Source organism: Petaurus breviceps, unplaced genomic scaffold (genome assembly GCF_028583685.1).
Source record: "Petaurus breviceps papuanus isolate PSGF00001 unplaced genomic scaffold, PetGlider_PUasm1.0 207, whole genome shotgun sequence".
Lineage (NCBI taxonomy): Eukaryota > Metazoa > Chordata > Mammalia > Diprotodontia > Petauridae > Petaurus > Petaurus breviceps.
This window is the reverse complement of record NW_027185850.1, coordinates 8,681,005-8,705,150: the sequence shown is the minus strand read 5'-3', so window position 1 is coordinate 8,705,150 and position 24,146 is coordinate 8,681,005. Positions and strand designations below refer to the sequence as shown.

General features: G+C 44.4%; 2 protein-coding genes across 5 annotated transcripts in view; one reads left to right on the top strand and one right to left on the bottom strand.

The window, feature by feature from the left end:
• Nucleotides 1-24,146, top strand: part of LOC138164885 (mesoderm induction early response protein 1) — a 485,607-nt gene that overhangs the window by 447,752 nt on the left and 13,709 nt on the right. For all 4 annotated transcript variants that reach the window (XM_069092820.1, XM_069092817.1, XM_069092821.1 and 1 more), the window contains 3 exons: nt 4,438-4,510; nt 12,416-12,567; nt 20,530-20,611. In XM_069092820.1, coding sequence (XP_068948921.1) covers nt 4,438-4,510; nt 12,416-12,567; nt 20,530-20,611 — 307 coding nt within the window. The remainder of the gene's footprint in view (nt 1-4,437; nt 4,511-12,415; nt 12,568-20,529; nt 20,612-24,146) is intronic.
• LOC138164886 (nucleotide sugar transporter SLC35D2) overlaps nt 20,841-24,146 on the bottom strand; it is a 76,864-nt gene continuing 73,558 nt past the window's right edge. The window contains exon 12 of the mRNA XM_069092823.1: nt 20,841-20,971. Within this exon, the coding sequence (XP_068948924.1) occupies nt 20,947-20,971 (25 nt within the window). The 3' untranslated portion in view covers nt 20,841-20,946. The remainder of the gene's footprint in view (nt 20,972-24,146) is intronic.

Here is a 24,146-nt window from a genome sequence, read left to right as displayed (position 1 = left end):
TACCACAGTCCTGGGAGGTGAATGCTGCTGTTAGCCCCGTTTTACAGTTGAGGATCCTGAGGCAAGCACATGACTTGCCCAGAGCCAGGTGGCCAGGAATTGTCTGAGGCTGGATTTGAACTTGGGTCTCCCAGCTCCAGGTTCAGTGCTTGACCCTCAGTGCCACTCCCTGCCCCCTGTGCTCTCCAGGTTACTGTGCTTGTGGAGCTGTTTTCTTGAACCCAAATAGAAGACGGGACATTTGTCCCTTAGGTTGAAGGACCAGACCAAATATGAGAAACTTTAAACAGGAACATTTTGTGGCACATTTATATGGTATCAATAAAGAAGAGCCTTTAACAGTGTCACTTAACCGATGGACACACCTTCCTTCTCTCTCCCTTGTTTTAAAAATACATTGATTTTTTTCATTTGAATGAGATTTATAACGTAAGTTGGTTGTAGGGAGAACAAGGTTTAGGACTGAACCCATAAATCAAAAGATATCAAAGTGAATAAGTGATTTTTGTGGTAAAGGTAGTTTGAAAAAAAATGGTGCTTTTTCACCTTCATTGCACAAGTTTTCATTGTTTTCCAATGACTAGGTAGCCAAGTGCAGCAAATTGAATGGCTTTTAAGCCACAGTATTCCCCAGTCACTCGGATTTGGTCAGGATCAGACAGACAGTCTTCATCTATCTAGCAGACCTACGGATTTAGTTCAGGCCCAGGAAATCCTGATCTTCCTGTATGTTTTCAGTTGGATGTTCAGTGTAGTTTGGTCCAGGAGCCTCTGGGATACTTATAAGAATCCCACAGCCGGTCAGGTCATCCCTTGTTGCTGAAAATTGGAGATCATCTGAGACTCTTCAGACCCCCTCAAGCCTGCCCAGAGGATCACCAGAGTGGACAGATACTCCTGGGCTTCCTCTGCCACAAGTGACCCTGTCTTGGGAATTTTGAAGAGAAGGTTCAGTTGTGAGCCGCAGGGCAACTGGGGATTCCATACTAAAGACAGACATCTGTTGGAGGCAGGGCAGAGGCGTCTCGTACCTTTGTATGAAATCCTCATGTTGATTCAGAGCTACAAGTGATCCTAATGACCACCTGCTCCAAGCCCTGCCCAGAAAGGAGGCCTCGCTCCAGGGAATGCCCCCAGTGAAGGCATAATGCCCTGTCCTACAGCCTGTTCCCTGGGCAACGAGTCCTCACTCTGGGTAGCAGGATTTTTCTTATATCAAACCTCAGTCTACCTCTCTACAATGAGCCGTGCCTTTTCCTTGTTGTAGCCACTGGGGCCAAACTGCACAAGTAAGCCTTCTTCCCCATGATATCTTTCATATCATTGAACATGGCCATCTTGTGCTCTGCCCTAAATGTTCCAGTTCCTTGAGCCAGTAAGCATCTACAAGTAGCTGTTTGTCACCTGGTGTGCCCCTCCCTAGATGACACCAGCCCACCTGTTCAGACATGGCAGAGCTGTCCCTTGAGCTTCACCTTTAAAAAGAAAAGTTCGTGGATCTCGTATGTTTTTAAGCTTTCTTGCCTGGCTTTACACTGTTGAATCATCCTGAGATTTTAGTCTACAAACACTGAACACCCACACCCCTGCCAAGTCAATCTCAGAAGAACTTTTGTCTGATGAAACCTTGTCCAGCTTGTACTTAGGACGTCAGTTTTTTTTTTTTAACTCCAGCGTGAGATTTTACACTTCTATCTCTCTTAAATTAGGGAATTCAGCTCAGTGCTCCAGCCTAAGATACCTTTTGTGTTGTCCCCTTTGGCAGACCAGTGAAGAAACCTTCGGGCCTCTTCTCAGAATCAAGTTTTAAAATACATAGGATCGCAAAGGAGACCAATTGTTTTAAAATGGAATCCTCAGAATGTTTTTATGAAGCAAGTTTATGGACTTCAGATTAATAACTCCCACTCGTCCATCAGGATCTTTTTGGATCACGATCAGAGTGATAGCTGCCCTTCCTAGCTTTGGGTTGGCTGCAGATTTGATAAAGATACAGTCTCTTCTTTTCTCCGGGTCATGGGTTCAGATGTGGACTAGCAGAGGGCTAACCATCAGCCCCCCTCCCCCAGACCTCCACTAGAGACCCGCCAAGGTGACCCTGAACTATTAGTGATGTCTCCCTGAGTCTTGTCATTCAAGCAAGGCCAGATCCAGCTGACTACACTCTCTTTTAGTCCCGATCTTTCTCCTTTCCACAAGAATTGCATGGTCTACCTTGTCAAATACTGTGCTAATATACCCCTTCTTCATCCCCATCTCTACCAGTTTAATAAGCCTACCAACAAAGGATATAACTTTAGTCTGACCTCGATCAGACTTGATGAAGCTATGCTGACTCTTTGTGACCACCATGTCTTTTTTGTTAATTCTCTAAGTGCATTCTAGAAAGGTATTTCTACAAGATTTCTCAAAAGTAGGTATCCAGTGAGAATTCTTTGTATGGAAGTGTGTGTTTGTGTGTATAGATAGACACACTCTTCTGAAATTACACTAAATTGCTAGGTTAAAAAAAATGATTTTCAGGGCAGCTAGGTGGCACAGTGAAGAGAGAACCGGCCCTGGAGTCAGGAGGACCTGAGTTCAAATTCGGCCTCAGAACTTAACACAAAAACTAGCCGTATGACCTTGGGCAAGTCACTTAACCCCAGTTGCCCTCCGAAAAGCAAAAAAGAAAAAAAAAAGATTTTCAGCGGTATGCTGGTGAGCTGGTGAGTGCAGTGGAGAGACCCTGGCATTTATGATGGTGGTTATGACAGGTAGACTTTGGGAGAAAATAAAAAAAGTCTAGAAACCCCACAGTCAACCTCCACCTGTTGGAAACTACAGGTGGCCTGGACAAAAGCCAGTCTGAATGGATTATAGGCTTCATTCAGCTCTTAATTTCTGTTAAGGTATTACTAAATACCCGCTGTGGCCATTGCCAGATACTGGTGTTCTTCAGGGCGTCCAAGTCCCTGTTCTGTTGGGAGACACGAGAAGCTCTGGCACAGCAAAGCAAGTTACTGGCTGGAGGGAAGTCGAGATGAAGTGCTCCCTTGGCTGGGGAGAGGACACGTGGTCATGCCCCTGGCCTCTGGTCAGCAGGCCACTTTCAGACCTGAGCCTGCAGCCTCCCATCTACTTTAATTAAGAAAGATACAGAAATGAAGTCGTTTCCATCCTTTCCCACGGTCTTAAAATGCTTAGCCCCTTCTAATTCCTTGTACTTGAACTCAATCTAAGCTTTAGTAGGACAGACGCCCTGCCTGGCAGGTGGGATTATCGTGTGTGTGCCGATATTCACATAGCTCTGTGGTCCCATGCATTCCAACACTTCCTATGGCTCATCCATCCAGTGAGGCTCCCTGTGCATTTGCCACAGAGGCTCTCCCCAGCACCCTGGGAGCTTTCACAAAGATAGCAGCTTAGCTTGAAGACTGGCCGTGCTTCGGGGGCTCTCACTATGTGACCAGACCCTCTTCTTCTTTGTCTGGAATGACAGCTTTTCCACCCCATCCCCTCGCGATTCCGTGTTTGTGATGCGTTATGGTTTATTCACACCCACTTGGCACCTTGCTGTTACTCTTTGGGGGATACTCATTTTTATTTCTTCGGAGCCTGCAGTGTTCTGTGTCTCACAGCATCAACACGAATACTAGGTCTTTGTCTCAGGACACAGTTTGGGCTCATTAAAAGAACTGTGCAATTTCCAAAAAGCAGCTCAGCCTGTTGTCTTCCTTCAGTAAAATCCTAGCCCCAACTCACTGTTTGTATTGACTGTCCCCATGTCTCTGTAAAGTTCTGCAGTTAGAGCCTGCAAAGGATAGAATTAAGTGTGCTCTTAATGTCTGTTTCTCTTAAACCAGTTGTAGCACAAGGTTCTTGGCATTTCTTTGAATGAAGTCTGCCAGCAGACATAACTAAGTGTTGCAGAAAAGACCACTGCTTATAAATTTTCAAGTTCTCCTTTGTTCATTGATGATTACATGTATCATCATTATGTATCTTCGGTCTGTTTCTTTTATCTACCCCCAACCCCCAAGTGTAGTATTTTTTTAGTTAAATTTGTGATACTGGATTTTCATAGTTTTGCAGGAATTTGTCAACAATAAAATATTATCAATTTTTATTGACATTACATTTACACTTATTTTAATTGCCCATTGAAAATTGCACATTATTTGTAAATAATCCCTTGACTTACCCTCACCTCATTATTCCTAATGTTTTTACCCAATCATCTGTAAGCACTTAACTCTTATTAACTCATTAATTCTCACAATATGCCTCTGAGGGGAGAGAGAGAATGTGTGTTTGTGTGTGTGTGTATGTGTGTGTATGAAATAGTAGTTTTATCCACATTTTATAGCATCAGAAACAGGAATCAGTTACCCAAGAAGCTGGTTAAATATGAGCTGCTGGATATAACACTAAGACTTTGTTCTTTTTTGAAAATAGGAAATTATGGTGGGTTCCGTATTTCAAGCTGAAATTCCAGTTGGCATTTGTAAATACAAAGAGAATGAAAAAGGTGAGTCACAGCATGAATAGCAAAGTAAGTTTGTGGATAAAGTTACTTTTGAAAAGATTTAAACTATTTTCTGGTATATGTGAAATCAGATGGGACTAGGGCAGTCTCCTAAATTAATTGTTGTTGACTTACAAAATGTAACTGAATTATTCTGGTAAGTAAGTAATAATTCGCTGTTTTTCATCTTTGCCTATAGGATTAAGAAAAGGATGAAACAAGTTTTCTAACCATCTCTTTTTCTTCCTTGAAATTTAAATTGCAGTGAAAATACATTTTTATTTTGTAATTTAGATTCCAAATATATTCATTTCAGTGGAAACAGTTTATTTTTTTGCAAAAAAGTTTTCTATAAAGAAATAAAAATCAAAGCCATTAGAGTCTTATTAGCTAGTTAGAAGTATTGGATGTTGCAGGAATTAACTGATGAGAGATGTTTATATTGCCATAAGCATGACAGAATATTTTGAAACTGTGAGCATAGGGTGATATTGGATTTTCAATATTCTTTTGCTTCCTGGTCATGGTTTCATCTCAAGATCTTTATAGAATTCTTGATGTTCCCCTAGCAGAGATTCCTGCTGTTATGGAACAATACTAGCAGCATTAATTGGCCCACTTTGGGGGAGTCCCCAGCAGCCCTGTGGCTGTATTTGCCAGGACACAGCTGCCTCTGTCTCCTGCCTCCCCTGTAACACTCACCTTCCCTCTCACTGTCTCCTGCAGCATTCCCTACAGAAATTGATTTAGCAATCTGGTCAATTGACAAGTTTTAGTGTGAAAAGGGTCAGGACAGATGAGGATGTTCAGCTGCTTAGGGGAGTTTCACAGCCTTAATGAACCATCTCAAAGCTGTTAACTTTTCTTATCACCTGTAAAGGAGGTAGCTCTGGCCCTGACTGACTGGCTTTCTGGCCATAGGTTGTGAAGCCACCTTGGGCAGGCTGCCTGGGTTTTGTCATGTCCACATCTTAGTCAGATTAAATCGCTGGTCATAAAGCAGCCATTCCCCGGGAGAGTGTGGTGCTCCGACCACACAGGCTGCTTGCAGATTGCAAGGGGGCCCTCCTTAGTCTTTCTTGGAAGTTTACCATCTCGCCTGAAATCTGCCAGCTGTTAGTGTGCTGTTAAAGCAGTCGGTGCTTCCATAACGGTGCTGTATGTTGGCACATTGATGTAGGTGTTCTGTTAAATAGACATTCTAAGCCTCTCTGAGGGTTGAGCTAGATCGTAACAGCTGATAATGGGCACTTTGGATCCTCAGAGCAGTGTTCTGAGGGATACTTGTTAGCCCCATTTTACAGAAGAGGAAATGGAGGTACAGGCAGACTTCAAACCCCAAGGTCATTTCTAGCTTGAAAATTCTCTGGTTCTCTAAGATTTACCAGACTTTGTATATTTTTACCACATCAGTTTTGTAGGATGTGCAGTTAACTGCTCACCCTCATTTAATTAGCTATTCCTTTTTTAGACTTTTTGTAGAGTTTGAGTTTTTATTATTGTGTGTGTGTAGAGATTTCATGTGTTAGGTGTAAACATTGCTTCAATTTTATAACCTCAGTAGTAAGCAGATTACAGAATTCTTATAGTTCAGAAATGAGACCCCATAGAGCACAGTTGATTTCTGATTATCCAGTATCTTAATATTTGTCATAATTCAATGTTGTTTTGAAAAGATAAAAATTTTAAATCTTCGGTAATTTAATCTAAATTTCTAACGTGGTTCTGGATTTCTAAAATAGCTTTTTTTCCCTTTGAACTTAAAGCAGCCTTGTAGATATTAAACTATTCATATTCTTTTTAGTCTTTGTTAATGTGTAAATATACATGTGTTTTTATCTCGGTTGGATTCTGTAGAGTTTATCCATTTCTTCCGTTGATTTGGAGTGTTTCTTTTGGGTTTAAAAAATGTATATATTTTAAGTACTTGATTAATTGATCGGATGGAGGAGGGTTCTTTCTATAATCCCCAGTGAAATCATTGGGTCAAAAGATAGAAAATGTTTTTACTCTGGTTTTGTATCTTTGGGCTTCTTTCATTCAGTCGAAGGGTTCTACCTGGTTTGAGAAGTCTGATTCTCACTCTGATGTGTCTTATTCATGTGATCAAGGACAAAGCACTTAAACTTGTTCACTCTCAGTTTCCCCAAAATGACAATGTCACGGAGTTATTGGAAAGGGCATGGAAACTGTTGCAAATCTCCAAATAGTTTCATTATTATTCTTTTTATTGTTACAATTATCAGCTTTTTTAGGTTTGTTTCATTTGTTTTTCCATCTGGACCTCTGATTTTATTGCTCTTCGCAGCTCCCATTGTGGAAAACTCCATTCACTGAAGAAAATCCATAGCTTAGAGAAGGTTACCTGGTCCTTTGAGAGGTCAGAGGACTTGCCCACAGTTGTATGCAGCTTGTGTGGTGTCAGAAGCAGGGACTGATCTCAGTTCTTTGTAACCCCAAGGCCAGTTTCTATCCAAATGCCACACGAGGGCTCATAATCCACCTTAGAATTTGTTAAATATGCACTTCTGTAGTTTCCAGTGAATATGTACGTGTTTGCTTTGTGATGGTATTTCCTTGTTTCTAAACTGTTTGACATTTTATGCCTACGTGATCCTATCCTGTTATTTCACAGTAACTGCATTTTATAACCAAATTCCACCATGAATTTGTAAAACAGCTATTTACTTCTTTACAATTTCATTCCTACAGAACTAACAGTTCCCAATAACTTTGTTTCATTTAACATATTTTCTTGGAGATTAGTTCCTGTTGAGGGTGTGCACACACAGTGATTTTTGAAGGATGCTATAAATGCACATTTCAGAAAAGTTTGTAGCTAAGGAAGCTTTTTTTTATAGCCTCTGAAATAGGACCAGTACAGTGGTGTAGATGTGGTGTTGCCTAGTAAATATTAAGAGTAAATTAGATGTCATGTAATTATGGAATTTCAGATTTGGTTGGGGGGTCTGGGGTCATTTAGTCCAGCTTCTCCTCTGCAGCCTAACTAACAGGTGATTGCCCCGCCCCTGCCTTGTCTGAAGGCCTCTGTGGGGGTTGGGGGGATAGCCTGAGGTGGTCACTTGTCTTTGCACATTTCCACATCACTTTTTCCTGTTTTCCTTCCCCCATCTTTTCTTCTAGTACCTTCCCATGTTATCATGTTGCATGGTCTCATTCTGGGTGCCTTTCTTTAAGACAGACCCTTGAGTTCTCAGTCATCTTTCTGAAATGTGTCCTGACCAGAGGAGGTCCATGCAGTGCATCCGTTGCTTTCCTAGTTGTAGAGCCTATGTCTGTCTTCTTGTCTCCTGAAGGAGAGCACATTACCCTTTGGGGCTGCCATGTCGTGCTGTTGACTCCTGCTGAGTGGGCAGGTAGTCCACTGAAACCCCCAGATCTTTTTCCAATAAAGGGCTCCTTTAGCTGTATATCCCCCATCTTGTACTTGTAAAGGGGATTCTTGAGATTTGAGTGGAAGCCTTGGCAATGTCTCTTTGAATTTAATTATATTAAATTAAGCCTGTGATCCTAGTCTATTGAGATTTTTTTTAATTGATTCTTTGATCAGTTTGTTAGCTGACCTTCCCAAGTGTGCGTTGCAAATTTGATAAGCTTGCCATCCATAGTTTTAGTCACGTCATTGATGAACATGCCCAGTATAGCACAGTTTCGAGTTTGGACCCCTGAAACTGCCAAACAGCTTTCAAAGCCATTAACGGTTACTCTTTGGATCCTTAGACTCAGCTAATTTCGGATCCACCTACTTGTCAGTGTTCATTCATCTATCCCACAAGACCTAATGGGTATTTTTACTTTGCTAATAGCCAGGTAAATTAATTCTTTGTCCCTTGACTTCCCCATGAAGCTTTGCTGGTTCCTTAGGATTACACCTTCCCTTTCCTAAATGTTCTCTACCCTTCCCTTTACTAATGCTTGCTAGAATTTTGCCAAGAGTTGAAGTCACACTCACTGTCCCATCATTCACTGATTCCTTCTTTTCCCTGTTCCAAAATTCAAACAACAGTTGACACTCTTTTTTCCCCCTGCAACACTCTGCTATTCTCTGTTATTTTTGAAAGATCACTGACTGGGCCTTAGTACCCTAGAATATCATTCATCTGAGCATGTTGACCCAACCTCAGTCTGGTTAGTTAAGCTTGTGGTTAATATTCTTCCTATTTCTCTTTCATTTCCCTTTTAACTACATGTGTTCTATATTTTTCTGCTCCAAAAGATCATTGAGCAGGTCAGTTCAGTAAATATTTTTAAGCACCTTCCCTGTGAAAGATATTTTACTGGATTGTAAGGAGGCCAACCCAGGGCTCTGCCCTTAGGGTACTTGCTTTCTCTGGTGGAAAAGCAGGCGGCATAAGCCCTTTGACATAACTGATCTCACTTGATTCTCTCACATCCCTGTGAGATGACTGCTGTTCTTCCCACTGGACAGATGAGAATTCTGCAGCAGCTGACGACTCTGGGGCTGTGGGTTTCCTCCCCAGGCTCACCCAGCTGCCAGGGGTCCCTGGCAGATTTGAACTCCCAGTCTATTGTTCTTTCCACTTTCCAGGTGACAAACTCAGGGGCAGCCCAGAGCAGATTAAAAGGTAATTGGGAAACATTAAAATAGTAAAATACAGTACACAGCTCAAGTCAGTGTGTGGTTTTCTAAGTCAGTCTGCAGCTGTGGCTGCAGCGATCCGTTTCTGTTGGAGTTTCACACCAAGGCTCTGTACCAGGATGGCGTTCGTTGCTCGTCTCTTTGGCAAAGAATAAACAAGTTAAGTAGCGATATATTTCTGTCTTGCTGTGTTACTCTGCCAAAGCAGCAGTTCTGTCTCTTCTTTCATACTCCCCTTTTCTCCCAATATTGCTTTAAAAACTACTCGATTGTCCTTGGCTTTCTTCCAGTCCTCATCCTTAATATTCCTGGTGTTTTTATTAACTATGCGATGCCTTTCTTTTATCCTGTTACCTGGCCTTGTGTCCACTATAAATCTTAAGTTATTTGATGAGTTCTTCATATCTGCATTGTTCTTGTTGGCCAATTCCCTCCTTTCTTCCTCATCAAAATTATTTTCCTTTATATCTTAAGAATCTTACTCTTAACAGCATTCTGTTACAAGTGGACTCTTCCTGGCTTCTTGAAACAACATGTACACATAGAAATAGGTTCAAAAATCTCTACAAAGTAAATCCAAGTTAGTGGTTACTGAACTATGGTTGGGCATGAGATCCTGCAGATTTGAATAGAAGAAATGAACATCAGTACTGGATACCTAGTGCAGCATCTTATGTAGATGTTTGGTTCTAACTTTTGAAGTCAGAGGTAAAGAAGAAATTCCTGGTTAGTCATTACTACTGTCGAAAGAGCCTTAAATCATCCCTAGACTGTAGTGTTGCAATATTTAAACAGTGAGATGCAGTCAGTCTACTGGAGAGTCAGCTTTCAGCCAGCTAATCAGAGCCATCACTCAGCACCCCCTCACTCACGTTGTCATTTCCAGTGCCTTATCATGGCATGAGAGGGACAGGATTTTCCAGCTGTAGGGTATCAGAGTACAAATTCTTACAGGTTCAGCCAGAGTGAAAAAACCATGGGTGCTGATTTTCTGTGATGAGTTTTGAGAAGTGCGTTATTGACTCTCAGACACATGAGAAGGTTTGTCCCCAGAGAGTCAGTTTTTAGTTTTATAGTTCAGAGTTCAAATTAAGCTAAACTGGGGAGATGCTTTATCAAAATAACTGGCACTTACAAGAAGATGCTGCCATCAAGACACCAATGAGGAAGGTGATAAAATCCCTAAGAAAAAATGCGCAATGAGCATTGCCTTGAGACCGAGACACGTTCCGCTGCCGCCCGGTCAGAGGAATGGGAGATGGCAGTCGGTGTTCTCGCCATCTTGGGTCCCAGATTTCTTCCAGAGTCTCTCCCCTCCTCATAGCCAGACCAGTACTCCTCAAGCACAGCTCCAGCTCTGACGCTTCCTTGGGCTCCCTTTTCTGGCATTTAAGCCCTGTCCCCCCAAACAAATGGCATATAACCTTCACTCGCTCGGTCACACTCCAGCCCAGAGGGCCTGCCCGCTTGCTGCTGCCCATTCCATTTCCAGATCGTCCTCACAGCAGCAGTGATGGCAGTCAGCACATAGGTATCACTGTAAGTTGTGCAAAGGACTTGGCGCATCTGTCTCACGTGACCCTCACGACAGCTCTCTGGTGGAAGGTACTGCTCTGGTGCTGTTTTACAAGTGAGGAAACGGAGACTGAGAATGTTTCTTGTGCAGGGTCACACATTCAAGAGTGAGGTTTGAACACAGATACTGGCTTCAGGTCAGGCCTTTAGGCCCCCTCTGGGAGCTCCTGGCTTTCTTCAAGGCGTAGGTCAGGTTGTTTCCTAATGGAGGCTTCTGATCCCCTCACTTGTTAATACTCTCCTGCCCAACCCCAGGTAGTTTGTATTTCCTTCACTTGTACGTGTTTTTCCTTGCCAGTAGAGTGAGGACCAGATGCTTTCTGCCTTTGTATTCTCAGATACTTAGCACACACAGCCAGAGATGTGGTGCTTAATAAATGTCTGTTAAATTCAATTCAATTAAAAACACTTAAGAATAATAATGTGCTTCCCAGAGTGAGAGAAACTCCCTCCACAATTCAGATGAATTCACTTCACACACTGGACCAGCTCAGTTTACAGTCAGACTCCCCCTGGCTTGAGAGCCCCCAGGTAGAGAGCATCGGTTACAAGGGGAGCCAGACAATAGATTCCTTCTTAGGGATATTACTGTCTTCCTCATCGGGGTTTTGATGTCTTATTCTTTTGGGAAGCGTCAGCTCTTTTGACGTTTTTAAAATATCAATTACATTTAGTAGACAATCAAAAGTAAAAATAATTTGAAATTCCTGGAGCCAGGAAGGCACTATGGGAAGGTAGTCACTCTATGGGATAGTAGTGGCCCTTGGTGAAGTTCAGTCACCCGATCATCATCTTCATTAATAACCACGTGGTTTTTTGTTGTTTTTATTATACATCATGTGGACTTTATAAAATACTGGCTTGTTTATAAGGTGTTAAAGAGCAGCTATAGTCACTGATTTCAGTTGGGCACGAAAGCAAAAACAACTTTGTGGATAACAATGAGATAGCTACATGTAGGAGTGCCCTCGAGATTGTCCTAGAAGGTTTAGAAAACCAGTAGAGGTCAGTGGGGAGTTTCCTTGAGGAAACAGCCCTAGAGTTACATTTTAAGGAGAAAAAGAATCTCATTTGGGAGCTATGCAAAGGAAGGTCGTTCTACACGAGTAAGACATTTAGAAAATGATGTGGACACAAAAAGGCAAGTCATTGCCTATAGGATTCAGTGGGAAACTGGTGCTTAGGCCATTGCCTAGAAGCAAATGGCTTGATAATGAAAACCAGTGACAGAGGATGCAGATACTCAGCCCTTAAGACTGGAAAGGATAGAGGAAAAATGGGTAACAGGAAGCTGAGAGTCAGGACACCGGACTACCTTGGATGAGTCCAACTTGGGCTCCAGCGATGTTTTAAATTATTTTGTTGAATGTTTTTTCATCATTTTTGCAATGGGAAAGGTCACTGATGGGGGAGGGGGGACTTGTGAGGTGAAAGAATGGTGGAGAAGAGTTGGCAGAATTGGCATAAAGGAGGGCCATGCTTAGACTTGAAAGAACTTTCCAACTTCCTATGTGACTACTGAGGATATAGATGGCCAGGATGGGGGCCAAAGCAGTCCTGAAGTGGGCCAGCCCTCCTTCTAATGCATTGATCCCAAACTAGCCTTGGGAATCGGGAGTATGTGTCACAGTGTGAGGTTGGTGTCAGAATCCATCACTGCTTCATTTTTCTGAGAATCATTTGTTTTTCTGTTTTATGTCTCACTGCTTTAGTATATGAAAATGATGACCAGCTTCTGTGGAACCCTGATTACTTGTTGGAAGATAAAGTGATTGAATTTCTTAATGAAGCATCCAGACGAACAGGAGATGAGAAAGGGGTAGAAGCAATTCCTGAAGGTTGTCACATAAAAGACAATGAGCAGGTACGTGGATGACTGCTGACTAATGAAGTCTTCCTGCCAGCTTGTAGATGTAATTTTGTCTTCTCGGTCTTTGTTTAAGTGTGCAGTAGTCATAGACTCAGACAGCGCTCGTACGGGGCCGAGAGCTGGAGCCGTCGCCCTCGGACTGCCTGGTGGGAATGATCTCCCCTTGAGCTGATGACTCCGCCACTGAGATGATTGATAGCTTAGGTGGGAAGGCAGTGACGTGCATTAGACATGCAGGTGGTGTCAGTCAGGGGGCAAGTCCAGCTCTTGTTGTGATCTTCATGTTAAAGGGAGTTTTACCTGCCAAGCAGTAAAAGCAGGGCTCAGACCAATAGGGTGCACAACATCCACTGTTGCTTATGACGTGGCACTGATCTCAAATTCAGGTGCTGGAGTTCATACACTATGTTCTCCAGGTAATCACGTTTACTCTCTAAATTATTTGGCTCTTGTGAGTCATACTTGAATCATTCTTAATGCAGTCAAACTTCAGACTAAGTGCTTTATACATAGCTTACTTACATATGTACACACATACATATATATCCACATGTAAGCATGCACACATATGTACATATACACATACACATATATGTATGTTTTGTATGTGTATACATATGTCTGTCCATATACACACATATATATTAGACTTCTGTTTGTAACTGAAAGTATTTTTTGTATTTTTGTATATGATCACTGTCGAGATTACTGGGTCAAAGGGGACTGTGTTAGTGCTTTGCTCAAGTCAAGGAGATCTGTTCCTCCAGCATTTTCCTCTTTAATAACCTATATTTGCCACCCCTGTCACAGAAGGAAATAAGCTGACGCTGGCCTGAGCAGGCCTTGACGAAGCTGAGCTGGTCCTTGGCATCACCTTCTGTGATGATCAGCTCGAGCATTACCGGGAGCCATCGTCCAGCTCGCTGGCCTTGCCGTGGGCCTTCGTCTCTGTTCCCTCCTAGTCCTCTTTGTGCCTCTGTTTCTCCATGATCTCTCGAGATTCTGTGGTGCAGGTCATCTGCAGGTAGCCAGGTGCTTTCTCAGTCTCCTCATCAGCTTCCAGTTTGCCCTGTTTATTCGGAATAGAAGCAGAATAGTGCTGAGTAGCAGCTACCTTCTTAAATGCTTTGTTGTCAGCAAAAAACAGCCTCTTCCCAGCTGAAAACACAAACTCAAACCCCTGTTGCAAACATGCATAGTCAAGCAAAAGCTATTATTCCACACTGGGCATGCCCCCAAGGTCCCCTGTGCCCTCTGCGCCTGCCTCTGTGGAGCACGGCGGGCACCCACACAGAGCTCCTGGATCTTCCCGGTTGTCTTCACAGCTCTGTGGCCAGTCTACACTTTCCTCCTGTTCCTGCTCCCTGCACCGCCTCAATTCATGCCAGACCTCTCCATCCCTTCCATCATTCTGTCAGCATGGAAGTGTCGGTCACATGGTCGTGCCATAGCCTGTTCGACACTTCCCCAGGTGATGGGCCCTCCTTGGTTCCTAATTCTTCGCCACCACAAGAGCTGTCAGTACTTTTGTACATACTTACTTAGAGTCTGTTCTGTTTAATCTCCCCTTCCTCTAATTCCATCTTCTCCCTGTGCTTTCTTATTTCTCTGTTGAGTGAGATGTCTTTCTCTGCCCATTCTTCTGGGTGCATCTGTGCCTGTGTGCTCCCTCCTTTGGCCCGCTCAGGTGTCGGCCGCTCCCCCACCCTTCCCTCCTTGTTCTGTGTGGGTTTCTGCTAGCTCGCCCCGTACCTGCCCTCTTCCTTTGCTCCTCAGTGTTTTCCTCTTCCCTTCTTTTCCCATTCTTCTTTCCTTGTTGACAATAACAGGTCCACAGGCTGCCCTTTGGTCTGGGATTTCTGGCCACTGACTTTTCTCACCCTGGAGCGCCACCCTCAGCACGTGTGCCTTCTTCAGTCTGCCCTGGATCTGGGGAATCAGCAAGAGCGCTGCCATTTGTACAAGTTTAAGCCTCTCTCTACTGGATGTGGGGCCCCTTCTTGCCCTGATTCCCAGCCCTCCCCAGGCTGAAATGTTCACTCGTGGCCAGATCCTGTCTCCAGTATCCAAGACCTCTCTTCCTCTCTGTCAACAAACATTTATTAAGCACCTGCATTGTGCCAGGCATGCTGATAAGCTCTGGGAATACAGAAAAAGTCAAAGACAGTCCCTGCTCTCAGGGAGCTCTCCGTCTAATGGGAGAGACACCATTCAGACAGCAACATATGAACTGTAAGCAGGAAATAATTAATAGCAAGAAGCCAGGAGGTGAGTGGTGAGGAGGAGGGAAAGCATTTTAGGTACAGGGGGGCAGCCAAAGAAGATACTCAGAGCCGATAGATGGAGAGTGCAGTTTGTGGGACAGGCAGAAGATTGGGGTCACTGATATTGTAGAGTAGATGGAACGTTAGGAAGAAGGGGGCCAGATGATGAAAGGATCTGAAGGCCCAGCAGAGCGTTTTGTCTTTGATCTGGAGGTACAAGAACTGCGAGGGTCTGTTGATTACAGTGGTGACACAGTGAGACCTGAGCTTTAGGAAAGTCAAGTTAATGGCTGAAAGGAGGATGGACCAAGTAGGGAGAGACCAAGACAGGCAGACCCCCCGTAGCCAGTGCAGTAGTCTGGGGAGGGAGTGATGAGGGCCTGCACCAAATGGGATAGCATCAGAGGAGAGAAGGGGCAGAGCTTTTGAAAGCAAGGGGTCTGTGGGGGCTGAGGAAGAGTAGGTTCAGGAGGACTTCTAAGGTGTGAGTCTGAGGGACGAGGAGGATGGTGGTGCCCTCTGCAGTAACAGCAGATGAGGGGGAAGCTACTGAGTCCCATTTTAGTTAGGCATCAGGGGTTTAGAATGTCAGCTGGATGTTCCATTTGAGGTGTCTGAAAGGAGATTAGAAATGGGAGGTGGAAGGTCAGCAGGGAGTTTGGGGCAGAGAAGGGGAGATTTGAGAATTATTAGTGTAGAGAAAGTAATTTACTCCATGGGAGCTGATGAGATCACCAGGTAGAAAAGGGTCTAACAAAGGAGACTCTCAGGAGACCCTGGAGAGAGGTACATACCCAAACCTAGAGACAAAAGAATGTCCAAAAGAAGAGGATAATAATGGTGTCTGAGGCTTCTGAGAGGTCCAGGAGCATGAGGATTGAGAAGAGGCAACTAAGAGATCACTGATAACTTTGGACAGAAGAAGCAAGGGAGAGTTTTTCTATTTCCCTAGGCTGACCTGGGTTGGAAAAATGACTCACTGTGATATTTTTTTCTTTAATTTCCCAATTAGGATTTAGTCTAGTAAGTTGTCTAGTTTTGTTGGGAATGTATGTGTGTGTGTGTGTGTGTGTAGCTCATTGTCTATTTTGTGTCTCTTTTTTCTATGGATGTCCTTTTAAAATTTTTGGATGAGTTCCCTATATCAGGCTTTGAGACAGTTCCTCCTTGCCTAGAAACGTAATTGTTTCTCCTGACACAGTAGTTCAGTGGAATTGTCTCTCTTTCTGACTCACGGTTTTATTCTGGAGAGCAGCCCACCCTTCCAGCCCTGCCTGTCTTCTGTAGAATTCTCATCCATTGGATCATGCCTTGTCTTTTCTTTGGACTCTTTGGAAACTTTTCTCCAAGAACCTCATGCTCCATATGTGCCCAGCTTTTCTCTCGCCTAGACACAAAGGCTGAGCTGAAATTATCCTTTGTTGCCAAGGTTCCAGTCTCTTCTGCCCTGTTACCTAGTTCCTTCTTTTGGCGATGATCAGGTCTTGAGTCCGTTGGCTCCTCTGACTTTTGAAGAGTGAAGTGTATCATTAAGGAGGCAACCTGCTCCATTGTTGTCAGGAAGACTTCCAGCAGCCATCCAGATAACCCAAGTTTTCATTGCTTGTTTCCGTCATGCCATTTGGGATGCAGCAGCTTTGTTGCGACGCATTCTGTACCCCTCTCCCTCTCTGGCTCCTGGATTCCCTCAGAGAAGCTGACCCAGCTGTAACTGCTGCTATTACTACCCACTTTTTAGCCTTTCCTGTTCTTTAAAAAGCTGAGTTCTGGTCCCAGGGCCTGTTCCGCCATGTTTCTAATGCCCTCAAGGCCTCGTTTGCTTCTTCATGTCATGACTCCTGTTCTCTGTCGCTGTCTAGTCTCTGTCCATTCATATACAGTGCTCTGGGACCAGAGGTCTGTCTGCAGACTTCTGTCCTAGGTGTCATCTCCCGTGGTTCTTGTTGTGGAGCCGTTTGAGTCACTTCTGTCTCTTTGTGACCCCATTTTTACCTCCTGTGACCTTCTGATTGAGGCCATCCTACTTTGAAGTGTAGATAACATCCTTGGAAGCAGGTTGAGACTCAGCACCCCCAGACCAGCTTCTTGGCTATGGCAATCTGTGGACAAAGACAATTGGTGGAGGGTCCCATGAGCCCCGTGGGTCTTAGGCAGACCACTCTGGCTGTTTCACCAATGGCAACACAGCAGTCTCAATGACATTTAGCTTTTGGTGTTCTCTGCATGGGCTCCCTATACAGGGTCTAACAAATGGACACACTCATTGTTGGGGGACCTTCCTTGTGTCTATCCTGACATTCTGACCCTAAAGGAAACCCCACAAAAGACGGAAGGAAATTCACAGGTTCTCCCTGGAGATGCAGAGAAATAGCAGGCTTGGCTGTATCGTGCATCCAAAGGCAACAAGAAGCACCAGTCCATTGGACATCTGATTGTCTTACACTTGAGGACTCGTGAAAAGAATTGGCAAAAAGACAGCCATTCAGATGATTGCCGTGTGTGTACCAGCATCATTCACTGAAAATGGAAATGTAAATCAGCATGTACTTGGATGTTGGACGACTGATATGAAGGTGCAAATAGTCAAGTTCAGTGAGAAACACGTGGGAAAACAGGTTTCAGAAGTAAGGAAGGATGGATCCCAAACAGATGCCTCACGCTTCCACATCACAAATGCTTTCATAGCCAAGACACAAAAGATGCTGTAGACAGTAAGCCTCGGACCCTTGTTGGCCGTGTGCCCCTGAGCAAGTGACCTTGCCTCTGTCTGTATTGGAAGAAGTGCTCCGTGTCTCTCCCGTCAGAGTCCTCTCTCTCCTTACCTGTTGCCTCTTCACTAGCTTCCCTCTCTTCCCTCTTACCTCTTTCCAGCCCATCCTATGCTCAGCCACCAAACCATTGACTTGCAACATAGATTGTCCTGTGTGACTCCCCTGCTCAATTGACTTCAGTAGCTACCTGTGCCCTCTAACACAAAATAAAGTCTCTTCTGTTTACCTTTTAAAGGCCTGTACAACCTGGCTCCAACATGCCTTTCCATCCTCAAGGGAGATTACGCCCCCTTATCTACTTTGCCATCCAGTCACACTGGCCTTCTCTCTGGTCCCCAGTCATGACCGTCCATCTCCTGCCTCTGGGCCTTTGTCCTGGCTTTCCTCAGCTACAATGGGCTTCCTCTTTGTCTCTTCCTCATGGAGTTCCTCCTTTCCTTTAAGACACAACTCATATACCATCTTCTGCATGAATCCTTCACTGATCCTCCAGCATGCTCCTTCCAAAACTATCTCGTGTTTGACTACTTTGTATAGATATGCATTTATTAACATTATACTTAGACTGTATATATTTTATGTACTTGGGGTCACCCCCATTAGAATATAAGCTCTAATAAGATCATTTCACTCTTTGTTCAGTCATTTCCCCAATTTGCATAGCACGGCTTCTTAATAAATACTTGTTGGCTAATTGACATTGATTGTGAATTGATATAGTAATTTTGGAAAGAAAGTAATTTGTAGTCATATAAATAATAAGTGACTAAAATGTCCATGTCCTTTGTCCCAGAGATTCCAATGCTGGCATATAACCCAGTGAAGTTATTGATAAAAAAACAGGATTTTATAGACACCAGGATATTTATAGCAACCCTTTTCATGGTAGCAAAGAACTAGGAACAGAGTTGGCATCAGTCACTTGGGAAATGGGTAAACAAATCGTGATACATGAATGCAGAGAAGGAAATCGTGCTGTAAGAAACAATGAAGATAATGAACACAAAGAAGCCTTGGAAGATTTACATGATGTGAAGCAAAGTCAACAGCCAAGATAATTGACACAGTGACCACAGTAATATAATTAGAAAGAACACAATAATCAAAAACATTCAAAACTAAATCTTGGCCCCATAGGAGAATAAGAGAAAGCTTTCCTTATTGCTTTGCAAAGGTTGGATCCATGAGTGCAGATCATTGCAGGTTTGCGGATTTTTTTTATTCTCTTCTCTTTTTTATATTCTTCTGGAAAAGGCTGGAGGATGAGAACTTAAGGAGAGCTGGGAAATGTAAGAACAAAAGAGAAAAACGTGCTTTAAAAAAATTAAAGGAACGAAGAAGAAAAAAGATGTGATGTGCAGTTAAAACAGCTCTTCAGGTGACCAGGTATCAAAGTCAGAAAAGGAAGAGATGTAATTTTGCAACAATTTTACATGAGAGCTTAAAGGATATAAATCAGTTTTTATAAGGAAGAAATCAAAAGAGCCTAAAAACCACATCAAGCAACAAATACCTAATTCACCAGCCTATTTGAAAGATGTGGCAGACAAAGACAGTCCTGACACCGAGTACACACCATAGGGTTCCCACCTTTTGAGTAGAAACAAGGAAACGTGTCAAGGCAGTGAAAAGCAGAGGAAAACCAGTTTAAAAACATCTTCCATCCAGTGATCCAAAGAAGCAAAGTCCATTCAAGAACACTTAGAGATCAAAGTGGATGGCAAACATCAAGAAGACAGTGGGGCAGAGGTCTGCCATAAAGCTGCTTCATTTGGAGTCCAGGGCCCTGGGTTCGAATTTAGCTCAACAGCTAATGCATTGTATTACCTTGAACCAATTACTTGCCATCTCTGGGCTTCAGTTTTCACTTGTTCAGTCATTTTTCAGTTGTGTCCAGCTCTTCGTGACTCCATTTGGAGTTCTCTTGGCAGATACCAGAGTGGTGGTTTGCCATGTTTTTCTCTAGCTCATTTTACAGAAGAGGAAACTGAGTCCAGCAGGGTTAAGTGACTTGCCCAGAACCACACAACTAGGGTCAGAGGCCGGATTTGAGCTCAGGGAGCTTCTTAACTGCTGTTCCACCTCACTGTCCCAGGTTTCAGTTATTCATGTATAAAGTGGAGAGATTCCCCTAAATGACCTGACCTCTGAGTTCCTTTCTGGCCCCAGATCCCCTATTCCCATGGTCTATCCAAGTTTTAATGCCCTCCCTTTATGCTGGCATGAACAGTGGAGCCCCACTGCATTTTCTAGAAAAGTCGGAAATGGTCCTGGAAGAAACAAGCATGGAGAAAACTTCATAAACTAAACCATTTGTGTCTAGGCAATGGCCCATGGCAGAGGCTGCTCAGCATTGAAGGTCTTGCGGGACTGATTTTTGAGTGATCTGAAGGAATGTAATGATGATAAACAGTAGTTATATCAGGTATCATTTGTGATTCCAAAGGCCTGCAGAAAGTCTTGGACCTTCTTACTCAGGGTGACATGAGCCCTTTTACAAGGGCTTCCTCTTCCAGTACAGCCGCTCGCTGTACTGAATTCTAGGGATACAGATACAAGCAGAAAGGAGATCATCCTGCTTTCCAGAAGCTTAAGTTTTCATGGGGGAAGATAGTGCTGAGCGGGGGGAGGAGAAGGCAGGTGCCCCACCTGGGAAAAGCTAAAGGCAAGGCAGGTTGAAGAGGGAATCCTCGGGGTGAAAAAGCCAAGAGTATATCGAGATAAAGACGAAGACACAGAGAAACAGCTGAGTCCTGGCTCCTGTAACTTTCTGTCTGTGAGGATTTGGGGGCTAGCACGACATGCACATCGAGGGGGCCTTACTCCTCCATGCAAGATGGAGTATTTGGGCCCAGGTTGGCTCTTCACGGTCACTCAGCAATTATAGCTTGAACTATTATTGCTTCTTTTTATTTTTTCAGGCCCTCTATGAATTGGTAAAATGCAGCTTTGATACAGAAGAAGCCCTCAGAAGATTAAGGTTTAATGTGAAAGCAGCTAGAGGTAAGTGTGCATTGAAATGGGCACTTGAACTCATTCTCAAAGTGCCCTCAGATGAAGAAGTCAAAGTTTCCTCTTAGGCTGAACGTGGCCTGACTTTGGTCATTCGGGCATCCTGATGCCACTCAGCAAATGCTTCCCGAGCACCCATCAAGGGTGCATGTTGTTGTCCCAGGCATTGTGGAAGATGTTAAGGAAAGCATAAATGTTTTGCCTCTGTAAAACCTTTAACACCAGAAACTGTCTCATTTGTCAGAGTGGACAGTGCGATGTTATTTTGACCATTGCTGGTTATAATCCACAACAGATGTCCAGGGCTGATGTGAGGTTTGTGTCCTTCATAGCCTGAAGAATGCCAAGGACCTGCATGAGGGGAGAGAGGAAAGAGAACCTTGTGATTGATAAAATAGCTGTATCCCAGACAGGACAGAAGGAAGGGAGGGCAATCCCTTTGCCCAGACAGTGTGTGGAAATGGAACCAACCTGGCAGAGGAAGAGTCAGATTGGGAAGTTGGACAGCTTGGATGGGGTCAGATGTGAGCTGGCCTTCAAGGTGGTAAGCCCATGGAGGGGCATTGGCCATTGCTGATTAGGAGAGTAACCTGAGGGAAAAGGGTCAGTGTGTATAAGTGTAATGGGAATGCAAATTTGGAAGATCTTCCCTGCCCCTAGGCTAAAGTGCACCTGAAGCCTGGGGTGGGAGGCTTGTTTTTCAGTAGATACTTTTTGATTGGCCAGTGGGTCAATAAGGTTGTTACATTCTCTGAGCCAGGAGAAGGCTATATATGCCCTGATGTGAGGCTTTGTTTTGGGGGCTCACTTTGAGAAGTGTTCTGTGATTTGATATGGATTCTGGGAAGCCGTTGTCTGGAGCCCCCCCCCCCCTTTGAAAAACCCAGATGTTGAAACCCAGATGTTGATTGGGTATGGATGTAATGGTTGGACAGTTTGGAAAGCTGTCTACTTGATCTGTTTCTATCTTGATAATTCTGCCTGTATACTTTGAAGTTCAGGGTGCTGACCTTTTTCCCCTGAACAAGGTAAACGATATATGGTCTGACTGATTAAAGTAAGCTTGTTAACCCATCTTGAGTTGCTTTCCTTTATCAAAGCAGATCCAAGAACCTGTGGTGGCAGCAAACCCTGAGGACGCTTGGGGTGCTTGCTGCTACAATAAGGGATTAAAGAAAGGGGTTTGTGAGGTGATAAAGTTGGGGGCTCCATTGTGGCTGGATGATGCTACAGCCCTGCGCAACCGGGTGGTGACAGGGAAGTGTGTGGTGTCCACCCCACTGTGTACACTGCTTAGCCTGCGACCATGGCAGCTTTTTTTCAGTCTTGAGCCCAGGTTTCTCATTTGTAAACTCTGCATGAAAATGCCTGTCTTGCAGCAGGACCATGAATGAAAGGGCCCCTATTGTCAATGAGCTGTTGGGTTCTAGTGGGAGAGATATCAGATTCATATTAAAAGACATAGCCCAAGTAGAGAATTAATGAAGGTGTACGTGTGTGCCCATTGTCTCCGCACGTGCACACACACGAAACTGGGAAGGAGGGCACTCCCCTCTCAGTGGAGTGACTGATCCCAGTTCGGGGGTCATGAAGAAGGTGGCATCTGAGCCACATCTCAGAGGAAAAGGGGGGCCTTGCTCCTCACCCTCTGCTCTGTTTCTCCCTCAGGACCCTTTGTCCTGGCTCTTTTCCCCAGCCATGCAGCGGGCTTCTCCATTTGGCACCACAAAGCCCCTCCTTAGCCTTTGCTTACCCCCTTTTGCCTCCTAGAGTCCTTCAGGACACAGCTCCAGCACCACCTCCTTCCATCATTCCTCCTGTGCTGGTTTTCTTTGTCACAAAACTCCATCCTGAGTTTATCTCTTCTCCCTGTTTATGCATATACACCTTGTCTTTCCACACTCCCTGCCTCTGTGACTTCCAGATTCCCAGACCCTGCCCCCTAGGCCTAGCCTTTCCCCTTCCTGCTGAGCCCAGATGACCCCCTGTAACAGCAAGCACCCCAGTATACCCAGGGCAGCTGCTAGCACAGGTTCTTTGATCTGCTTTTTTTTTTAAAGGAAAGCAACTCAAAAAGGGTTAACAGTCTTACTTTAATCAAACATATATATCATTTACTTAGTTCAGGGGAAAAAGTCAGCACCCTGAACTTCAGAGAAAATACAAACAGAAATTACAAGCAGACAAGAAATACAGACAGAGAAAATAACTTAATTCAACAGACAAACAGACAGGGCTTCTAGCTGTCTGACCGTTGCATATATGCATAGTTACCAACAAAAGAAGCACCAACATCTGGGTTTTCAAAACTGGGGCAGTACCCATAAGTGAGCCTCAGAGCCTACACACACACACACACACACACACACACATTATACATACACACACATACATATTATACATATACACATACATATTATACATACACACACTTCTTCAGGATCAGAAGACATCACAACCCTTGTGACCCACTGTCTATTTAAAAAGTAACAAAAGGTGTGGGCATGACTGAAAAACAAACCTCTCCCCAGTCAAGCCCCTCCTGTTGGGTTCCAAATGAGTCCCATTAAGGGGCAGGGAAGAGTTTCAGATTCCCCTGCCATTACATTCAGGACCCCAAGATCATTCGTGCACATTACATAGGCAATTTATGTCAGAATTGGCATTAACATCTCCCACCCACCCTCTGGTTCCATCCTGGCGGCACAGGCCTTATTTCGCCCGGGGGCTGAATGCCAAATCCTGGGCTCCTCCTCCTCCCTGAGGAGCCACAGCTCCTGGCTTCTGCCCCAGAGGCCCAGTGCAGGCAGCCCTCAGTTCCCACTCTCGCCTCACCAGAGTCAGTGTGCAGGCAGCCCTGCACTCCTGCTCCACAGCTCCTACAACTGGGAAACAAACCATTCCCCCAGCCCCACCTGCTCCTTTATGGGAGGGATGGGGGTGGTCAGAGGGTGGGCTTGTGGACAGCCTCTGGAGTTCACTGAGTAACAAGGTGACATGGTGATAGCTGACCTTTAGGAAAACCACTGACAGCTGGAGTGCACTGGCAGTGAGTGAGACCAGCAGTAGTCCGGGGCTGCACTGATGAGGGTTTGCCCTGGGGTGCTGGTGCTTTCAGAGGACAGAAGGTGGAAGCGGGGGAGATGTGGTGAAGGTGAGATGGATGGGACTTGTAAATGACTACTATGGAGGGTGGAGATATGAGGGGGCTGGGAGGCCGCGGTGCCCTGGACAAGAGGGAAGGCAGGAATCTGGCGGTCAGTTTGCAAGCCTTTATTAAGCAGGTATGTGTGTATGTGTCTGTGTGTACATTTTGTGTACATGTCTGAAGAGAAGAGATCTAGTACATGTGTGTATAGGGTATGCATGCGCACACACATATATACACACACACAAACGTATACGTATATTGGCCATCTTAAGTCAGCAGCACGGAGGTGAGCACATGCTGTGTTTTCATTCCTCTCTCATCTCCCCTAATAGAATGGCCTGTTCTTAAGGTCTAGGGCACCGTTTCTGTTTTTCG